This window comes from Etheostoma cragini, chromosome 4, assembly GCF_013103735.1.
Source record: "Etheostoma cragini isolate CJK2018 chromosome 4, CSU_Ecrag_1.0, whole genome shotgun sequence".
Taxonomy (NCBI): Eukaryota; Metazoa; Chordata; class Actinopteri; order Perciformes; family Percidae; genus Etheostoma; species Etheostoma cragini.
Window position 1 is genome coordinate 18671734 of NC_048410.1, and position 10044 is coordinate 18681777.

At 40.8% G+C, this 10044-nt stretch overlaps 1 protein-coding gene and 1 long non-coding RNA gene across 3 annotated transcripts in view; one reads left to right on the top strand and one right to left on the bottom strand.

Moving 5' to 3' along the window:
- The window catches only part of LOC117943595, an 11189-nt gene extending 4835 nt beyond the window's left edge, over positions 1-6354 (top strand). Inside the window, exons 2-3 of the long non-coding RNA XR_004656386.1 lie at positions 5645-5746; positions 6271-6354. This is a non-coding gene — a long non-coding RNA (uncharacterized LOC117943595). The remainder of the gene's footprint in view (positions 1-5644; positions 5747-6270) is intronic.
- Positions 1831-6369, bottom strand: sp7 (Sp7 transcription factor). 2 transcript variants are annotated; one of them, XM_034869810.1, is made up of 2 exons: positions 6250-6369; positions 1831-4677 (listed from the first exon to the last, which is right to left on the bottom strand). In XM_034869810.1, the coding sequence occupies exons 1-2, from the start codon at positions 6283-6285 to the stop codon at positions 3331-3333; spliced, it is 1383 nt and encodes a 460-aa protein (XP_034725701.1). In that variant the 5' UTR covers positions 6286-6369; the 3' UTR covers positions 1831-3330. The 2 variants fall into 2 exon arrangements, with proteins under 2 accessions (XP_034725701.1, XP_034725702.1); XM_034869811.1 differs by having other exon boundaries at positions 6265-6347.
- Positions 6370-10044: the final 3675 nt, after the last annotated feature.

Consider the following 10044-nt stretch of genomic DNA (forward strand, 5'->3'; position numbering starts at 1 on the left):
CCCCCCCCCCCCCCCCCCAGCCCTACACTCCTTGTGCCTGTGGCTGTGTCAAAGCACAGTTCCATTGTTTTACTTGACTATTCAGTTAGGACCAGATAATAACAGGAAATGGAGATTCATTAGCATTTTCTTCAACACATCTTGATGAGTTGTCCTCTCATTTGGAACAGCTGGAATCACAGAAAGTTCCTGGAGCAATTCATAAAGTTTATGCAACTCATCAAGTCTTATGGCTGAACTAAACATTGCTTTAGTAGGCTAAATGTTTTAAAATTGCTCCTTCATGATAGTTGGGTGGGCAATGGGCTGTGTGATGGCTTTAACTGGTGCGTCTGGAGCAACCTTTTTAGTCCAACAAGTCCGTGTGTGATGTGATGTGATGTGTTTCTGTAAATGGAGTACAGGGGTACGAGTGGGCAAACCATATGGAACAGCTTGTCCAGCTTCTACTTTTGACCCTATGTGTCACTGACTGTATGTATATTTTCTTTTTATGACCTTATTTGAAGCAACACTTAATGTTTCCTGGCTTTCTAAATAAAAGAAGTAAAAATAAAGTTAAGGCTACAGTATGCCACCACCACTGCTAAGGGAGTGTATTTTCAAAAGGCAGAAAATACCAGTAGCAGCAGAGGTTTTTAAAGCCACTGACCGTCTTCTTCACCCCCCACCCTCACTTGCTGGCCTGACACACCCTACCCAAACCCCATTCTGCTCCCCTTATGTCTTTTATGTTGTGGACTCAACCATGCGCCCACTTCAGACCACCATAAACATGTTGGTCCCTGATGACAGAGTCGGCCCCGGGACGTTTTATATAAATTGACCTCAACTACAGCTCATTAGAAGCCCTAAATTGGAACCGTGCAGCCGGGGAAGTGTAAATGTTACGACAGGAGAGTCAGTATAGCTTCAGGGGGGTTCCAGCTGTACACATCTTCATAACTGTGATGAAAATCTTTACTTTTTTTATTTAAAAAATAAATGAATATCTTAGTAAAATAAATACATCTGAAATTGTTTTGAACGCTATTTTAACAATCACCTGTTATTACGTTATTATAAAGATTCACTGTTTGAATAATTCTTTGTCTGCACTATTATAGTACACAACACATCTGCTCCATTTAGTAGTTTTTCTTGATGCTATCCCTCTTTTAATGCCAAGTGGGCAGTTCAACCACCTCAAGTAATTGCATTAGTTTGCAAAACAACCTGATTGACGTGACTGGACAGAAAGACCCACCAAGTTCTACTTTATCTTTTAAACTTTAATGTCATCTACAGAGGCAGCACGGTCTCAAATTGGAGTTCTTTGATCAACTTAAATATACTTGATGGTCAGCTCAGCTTCCCCACTGCATTCTTATCTCAACATCACGTCTTTCGTCCTGCATCCTGCCTTAATTGGGGTCCTTTGTTTGACCGCCTCCCTCAATAAACAATACAACCAGAGCTCCTCTGTCCTAATCCCCTCTTCTCCTCTGTCCTGACTTTGCTGGAGCATCGCTCTCAGTAATTACCCCTCTCAAGCTGGAGAGTGGAGTAATTGTCTTGAGTGTAACTACAGTGGCTGTCTGAAAGGGGTCATTGTGTGGAGTTAAGACTTCACTTCAGTGGACGGCTTTGTTTGTGCTGCTAAAGATAATGAAAGTATTTGGTCGGCCACGGTGAGGTGGAAACACAGTAAGATATGAAAAGAATGACAGTGGGGGAGGAGAGGAGGGGATGAGGTGTGGAGTAGGGAGCTTCATGCTCAAGGAGCGACTGTTTTTCATTTTCTACATCAAACCCCTTTAGGCTTCATGTGAATAACACCAGTGGAGAAGATGCCTTTGAAATTTCTTTACTTTTGAAAGCACCACAATTGTCATGATTCCACACCACAACTTTTACAATGTTCACCTTTACGAGGTTTAATGCTTAATCACTATTTACAATATCTTATACACTCATTTCACAACAAGTCAGCAAACAGTGGTTATTCAATTCTACGATGAGCAAAATTATGAATAACAAATTCAGCTCTTATGTTTATGTTTCTTTATACGGATGCAACATAGAGGTCTTTTCATCGTGGAAAGTTACACAAAATATAGAAAATACATAAAAAAGTAGAAAAATAACACACCTTAACAATATCTATATATTGTTGTAAATATATAGTATGTACAAACAAGGATGAACCCTTATTAATCATTACTTTGCCAGGTGTGGAAGATTTCACAATTAAGAGATTATATAGAAATAGTTTACACGCACATCTAACTTCAAGATCTATAAATAAATCTTTAAAAACAAAGCCCCAAACTCCATGTTATAACTAATAAATAAGGAAAAAAATGTCTTTAATTTAATGCATTTTCTTTTCTTTTTGGCCAGCTTCAACCATCTTGCATTAATTCAGGCATTATATTTCCTGCAGGGTGCAAGATAATCTTCCATGTGTATAATTTAAGACATAAATTAGATTATTTATGTAAATATGAAATTAAATTAGACATAGTGAGATGCAAACAGAAATGAAATGCAAAACATTTTACTTCAAAATGTCTTTGGCAACAAGAAGCAGTAAGTAAGTCTATCCATTGATTGTTTTAAGAATAATGAATAAGTATCAAAGTACAGCTGTGAATCGGATTTTTCTCTAGGCATGCAATGCTCCATCAACTCCATCATCCTAACCATAAGTCTCCTTCTAAAACTACTTTCCTTTTGCGGCTTCAGAGCTCTTTTCCTTCTGCTTTTGCAGATTAAATTTCCCCAGTGGTTTGTCTCATTTGAAAGGCAGAAATTGAGTGTGTGTGTGTGTCTGTGTGTGTGTGTGTGTGTGTGTGTGTGTGTGTGTGTATATGCACACTCATATATTCTTGCACATTTGCTCATAGTAATTTCTGTGCTTTTCTATGTGCACATATGTGTGTTTTATTTGTTTCCATTTACATCATGGCTTGGTTTCTCATATTTATGTGTGTATTTGTGTCTGCTTGCATGCATTTGTGCATTGGTGTATATATGCAGCTTGCTCATATTTGTGTGTGTGTGTCTGTGTGTTTCTTTGTGTGTGTGTGTGTGTGTGTCTGTGTGTTTGTGTGTGTGTGTTTGTGTTTGTGTGTGTGTGTGTGTGTGTGTGTGTGGTCCAGAGAAAATTAAGCGATTGCTACCTGCAACATGCTCAGTCATTTATCATGACACGTCTTTTTAAACACGGTCTGATATTCTTTGCATGTCTGGAAACAAAATACTGTCTTTTTAATGTAAAAGGTGATTTTTTCCCCCATAAAACACCCACCATGTCTCTCATAGTACTGGATAGAGGACGTAATGAAGTCAGATCTCCAACAGTCCACTGGTGTTCTCAACTCCATTAGGTGTGCCAGTCTTCTCATCTCCGTTGGTGATTTGGTCAGTGACAGGATTGGTGGGTACAGAGCTGGTGTTGAGCTCTGTGGTCTCCTCACTCCGTGGATCTGTCTCTCCCTCCCCGGCTACAGCTTTGCCCTGTATTGCAGAATCCGCATGGGTCTTCTGGTGCTTGGAGAGGTGGTCGCTGCGCGTGAAGCGCTTGTTGCAGAGTAGACAAGTGAACTTCTTCTCCCGCGTGTGGGTGCGCACGTGCCTCTCCAGTTCGTCCGAGCGGGTGAAACGCTTTCCGCAGAACAGCCAGTTGCAAACAAAGGGCCGCTCGCCAGTGTGCCAGCGCAGGTGGGCTTTGAGGTGGGAGGCCTTGCCGTAGACTTTCCCACAGCCTGGGATGTGGCAGCTGTGGACCGGCTTCTTCCTCAGGGATGCAGCCGAGGCCCCCAGCCTCTCCAGCTCTTGGCAGTTGGGGCAATCACATGAGGACCTGGTGGGTGCACCCCCTCCGTAGCCTCCTGATCCCCTAGCGGGCTTTAGGCCCATGGGATTCTCAATCAGCCCTGCACTTTGCACAGGCTTGGGCTTGTACATGTCCTGGGGCAGCATGTGCTGAGAGGGCTGGAGAAGGTGTGAGGAGGAGCCCAGTCCCACTGAAGGGTAAGGAGCCGGGTTGAGTGGTGTAAAGTCGGTGCTGTAACTGGGGAGCTGTGGGCTTAGAGAGGCCTGGGGTGCCACAGGCTGCAGGGACGCCTGGAGACCTCCGTCCGCCTGGGGCTGAGTTGATGACAGCCAGTTGGAGTTTGGGTGGACATCCCACCAGGAGGACGTGGCATTAGCTGGAGCAGCAGTAATGCCAGGGTGGATACCAGCTTTATACCAGGAGCCATAGGGGTGTGTCATGTCCAGCGAGGTATAGACACTGGTGAGGCAGTCGGCCGTGGCGTGGGCCTTGGACACTAAAAGAGAAGGATCCTGGGAGATGGAGGTTTGGAAGGAGTGGGAGAAGGGGTTATATTCTGTAGTGTAGCCTCCGGCTGAAGGAGGGGGGCTTCCAGTGGGGGTAAGCAGCCCGCCACCTCCTCCTCCTCCAGCTGTGGTGAAGGAGCCAGTGTAGGAGTCCGCCAGGCCGCTGCCGTCTGCGGTCCGCCCGTTCTTTGCTGTCTGAAGGTCAGAGGTCATGATGTAAGACTTCTTGACTGGAGTAGCGCTGCTGATCTTACCGGGTGTAGCCGAATCCCTGATGGGGCTTGTGCTGCCAAACTTGTTACAGGTAGCAGTTAACATAGCCAGAGGACTGGAGCCATAGCGTGCATCTTCCTGGGAAGGAGGAGACAAGGGAGTAAATGAGACTGTCTGGCTGCAGGAAATGGCTGCTTGCTGCTGCTGCTGCTTCTGTCAGTGTCAACTCTAATAAAAAACTTATGTCAGAATGCCACCGCTGGTTTTTCCTGCTCTCTCCGTTTTCAAAGTGGTCAGGGGAGTTTCAAGCAGCGAATGTTTGTGCTTGTGTAGGTTAGGCACTCTCAGCAAAGAAGGAATTCCCATACTCCTTTTATAACTTTTTACAAGCTATACTTAATTCTGCATTCATGTTTGCGTTAAACTTTTTCCACCTGTCGTCACGGTCTACAACGTACATGAACAAACATTGTGTCATCATGTATATGTGTTAACTGTAACTGTGTCTCAATTATAGCGGACACAGATATCTTGTCAAACATGTCTTTTTTCCTCTGGTGGTCACTGTGGAATTGAAGATTTAGACAAGACAATGGTGCAATGGTCTCTCTATTGTTCTGTTCAATTTTCCCATAGATTTTTGATGGGCCATCTTGTCTGTTTGTCATCATGTTGAATGCCAATTTGTGAAATTGTATTCAGAATCTGTTCAATGCCAAAGGAATTTCACATACATTTTATGTTATACTTTTCCAGTATTTCCTTTTTCATGTGGCAGGTTATATAAACACCATTGCACAACATATCAGACTGTAGACAAGGATATAAGTAAAACAAAAAGTAAAAATCCCTGTTTCTATTCCTCTAATATTTCTACATAACTTTGCCATGTTTTTTCTCAATATCTAACAGTGATTTGACAGTTGTTATTGTACTTCAAATAGATAGTTACCTGATGTATCAATAGAAGACTATTGTGAGGATCTTACGGGGAATAACTAAATGTCGGGAAGTTTTCTTTTTCCTTCCAGGCGCTCTACATTTTTTTTAACTCCTAGCCTGTAACTTTGAATGGGTGTCAATAGAATAGTATCACATATTTCAGACGTGGACCAGGATCTTTCCATTCAGACTAACTCTCTATTCAGAGGCGATTAGTGGTCATCTCCTTCTCTTCCAACAGCCCCGTGGTCAGCCCAGTTTTCAGGTAAATTATGTTTAATCGCAGACTGTCACAGCTCCTACAATCTCTGCTGTGCTCTTCATTTTTCTGCTCCATCCACTACAGATTCTTGTGGTCTCGTTAGATAACTTGTTGTTTAAGTATCTTGATACTTTTATATTTGCTGCTGGATATAGGGTGAATTCCTTCTGCTTAGAGGAAATGTAAATCCTAGTTGTAAAGTTACTCAGCACTGGATCAAACTCAGTCAGCAGCTCCCCCTTAAGTTGCTTTAACTCAACACCAGCAAGACCTAAGATATTTCTTCATTAATGCACATCATGATTTTCATTAAGTCACAGATTTATATTCAGTCACACATTACTCTTCAGACTGTAAACAGCCTACCTTCAAACCAAACTAATGTAGATGTCCTTATTTCAACTTGCATGACTTTAACATACATTCTAGCTGGAATTACAACAGCAATCACGTTACAAAAGTTTAAGTTTGTGTTCAAGAAAAAGAAGAAGAAAAAATCTACTTACAATTACATTCCCTACCTCCAGAATAGATGCGGCCATCCCTGAGAAACTAAATCCTAAGGAAGCTGAGGGGAGCGGGAGAAGCGCAGCTCAGAGTCCCGGGACAGTTTGGAAGAAGTTGGGCACTCCCGCGGGGAAGTGTTTTGAGGCACGGGGAGCCCGCCCCCTAATTATAGGCCAAGGCTCTTTGAAGACTCGCTAAGAGGCAATAAAAACCGAGAGATGGAGGAAGCTGGACGGAGATTGGTGGATAGAAAGAGCACATGCCATCTCCCCAAACGGAGAGTGTCGAATCATTTTTCAAGATAAATGCATGAATGGGTTACTCATCAATCACCATGTGGACATTATTTCAGTTTCACTGGCATTATTTTTCCACTGGGATCAGTCCAGTGCAGTCTGAGGGCAAAGACTACAGTTTAACATCATCTCACAGATAATCATCTTTCCGAATAACAGATTTAGACATGTTGTTACTTGTAGTCATGCTGTTAGAAACATTACTATAGGAGCACAACGCTCTCTCGCGGTGTCCTCCTGAGAGAGGAACAATGACAAAAGAACATGTAGCCTCGGCCTACGCCACATATAGAAGAAGAAAAAATTAAGTTGACCGAGCCTGTGGTTTCTATCCGAGATTTTTATTATTCTGGTTGCAACCCTCTTTCTGTTTCCAATATACTTAAATGCAGTTAACTGCCTTTTTAGACTTTAACTGTGATGGTTATAGTGACTGAACTACAGAGACAAGCGAAGCAGGAAAGGATCATGTCATTAAATAAAATAAAGAAGAGATTATCTCATCAAATAAAATGAATTCAAACAGCGAGGGGGGGGGGGGGGGGGTTAATGGAAGATCCGCAAGAATAGTTTTCTCAAGACGTTTAATGAAAAGAGCAAAACATGTTTGAAAAACTTTGAAAATTTAAAAGATATAAGGTCTTTTTTATATTATTTAAGAATTGTCTAAATGTAGTCTGATTGAAAATATTTAAGAGGAAAATACGAAAATAGGTAGGCCTATTGGTATTATTTAGTTTATTAGGTTGTTTGTCAGGGACTATGTGCTTTCCCTGTAAGGGCAATATAGACAATACTATCAAAACAGAGCGAAACTTAACAACATTTAAAAAGTATACAAAAATGTATGGAATCAATTCCATGTTTTAGAAATATCAATGATTTTGCCTTCAGCCAAGTCTTTAAAGACATTTTAAAACTGAGACTTGCACAATCTCTAATGTGAAGTGGAATAAAGTTCCACTTTTCTACTGCTGTATATGAAAAAGCTGATTGACCAAATGTAGCCTTCATATTTTGGTGACTTATCATATTTTAAGCTAATGAAAGTAGTCTTTTTTCTTTTTAAAACTAAATGTAAAACATTTTTAAATTACAACTAGAATCCTAACTGCATACCGATGCAGTTAGGATTTTGCGGTTGGGGGGGGGGGGGGGGGTACAGTGCCTTGCTCAAGAGCACCTGGCAGTGCCCAGACTTGCCAAGACTTGAACCGGCGACCCTCTGCTTCCCAACCCAACTCCCTACGGACTGAGCTACTTCCACCCCAAACTAAGCACCCTTAGCTTTATCAAATAGGCTATTTCAAAGAACATTTGACACATTTTGTTATTGCATACATTTATATATATTAAATATCAATACAATAAACAAGAAAGCATATAAATGTAGTCTTGAATGCATTCATTTAATTTAGGGTGAAGTATCAGTGTCACACTGAACACGCGGGGGGGAAAAAACATCATTTCTGACAGAACATACAAACAAACATTTAAAAAAATCTCTATTTAGTGAGAAAAATATGCTTTTATTTCATTTGTTCCAAGTCATCTAATTTAATATTCTAATATTAAATGTTTTAACGTTTACAAAATAAAGATACATTTTCAACGTCAGATTTGTTATTTAAAAGGCATTTCTCAGAATTTAATTTATTAGTTGACAAAGTCAACAACTCAACTTTCAGTCTTGGGTGAGACAGATTCTCAGTGCCTTTTAGTGGGCGTCTCATTTTCTGAAGGAGAGCACAGAAGATTAAAATTGTTGTCGAAAATAAACATATAATTTCTGTCCTTATTTTCTCCTCAATTACAGGGCATGGTCAGAGCTGGGCTTGTCGTTCTGGAGAGTCTGGCCCTCACATGAACACAGCGGCTATATTTGGCAGTCTGCTCTCCATCTGACCTTCATCCCTTTATTTTCTTATTTCAGAAGGGGTGAGAGTAGAAGAACAAAGGCTGCTACATGCACTAGTTTACACTGTTGCACACACGGGATTGTGCTTTGCTCGCAGTCACATAAACTTCATCTCAAACTGACGACAACTGATCTATCTGTCCATCATCTATCCATGTGTCCGACTGTCTTTCGGTCTCTCTGTCTGTCCATCCAGATACGTGGCAGTCCTTTCACACTTTCTTAAGCATTTCTCTCCCCTCTCATTTGGCACATGTGTTACTGTTGTACATCTTTAAGTGAAGTGTTCCTTTTTCTTCTTGGTGTTCATTAATGCTTTAAATGTTTTACATTTAAGTGAAATGAGAGGGGAGATATATAGCTCCTATATCGCCGCAAAAGTGGTCCGCAATACCCCGCTTTTCCTCATTTTTATAAGACTTGTAGTAATCTAAAACTCTGGCGTTTTCCCATTTACAGTTCTCTTCAAAAGAGAGCAAGTGAGATCTATAATTAGAGAATGCGTTAAGCTCTTAACAGCCTCTTCAAAAAGCTTTCTCTACTCTATTTACTATTTTCTGCTCTGTGTGGTTTAGAGTTTTGGGTAGGTACAGGCACTGCAGACTTGATGAACCTTGGGGCGTTGGGTGGGCACGATTATGTTCCCCAGGGCTGATTATATGTTTTGTATGGTTAGTTATTGTCCATATGACAACTATCAGTTGTATTAGTAGGTCCAGATTTTTGTAGTGTTGATAGCTCATTAGCCCCAGCCGGTTGGGATGCAACAAGTGGCATGAGATTGCTGAAATAACAAAAATCATTATGTTTTTTTCAACTTTAAAGTCATTTTTTATGCTTCAGTTGATTTTGGTCCAACTAGGCAATTAATGACATCCATATAACTCATGCAAGCATTTGCAGCTTTTTCTTACCATGTAGCCAGTTGCCCTCAGAGGGTTCTGGGTATTCATCTCAGATCTCTGAACTGTGTATCTGTGATGGAAGCTCAAGTAACTAAATATACTTTGTTTTTTGTTTCGATGAGTTGATTAGTGGGCTTGATAGTTAGTGAGCGGTCTCAATAGATAAAATTCAACTTGTCTTGTTGTATTCAGCTTCTGCATAACCTTCAATTCGTACAATGAACAGAAAAAGCCTCAGTGTGCAAGCCCGTTTTCCTCTTACATGAGACTGTTTAAACCTTGACTACAACTGACACCGCTAGATTTAAGAGCACACACCTTTTTCACCTTTGGTAATACAAATAAGCAATTCTTTAAACAATAAGTACTCTAAAATAAAATTGTATGCAGGCATATACTTTATGAGTGTGTGTACAATATGATTACATTTACTTGATTTCATTACTTAAAAAGACTTTGTTGTAGTCCTTATTGTGCATGCAGGCTGTCTGCCACACACCAGACTGTCACACAGTTTCACATCATGAACAGACAACAGTTTGCTAATTTTTTATTTTGTTTTTTTGAAAATAAATTATAATGTATTCCAAAGCCATGCCATCAACTTCTTGTGCATTTTGTCATTGGCAGAATTTTCAGTCTTTTTTGTTTTCAGGAATTGTTTCACTTTAGTAA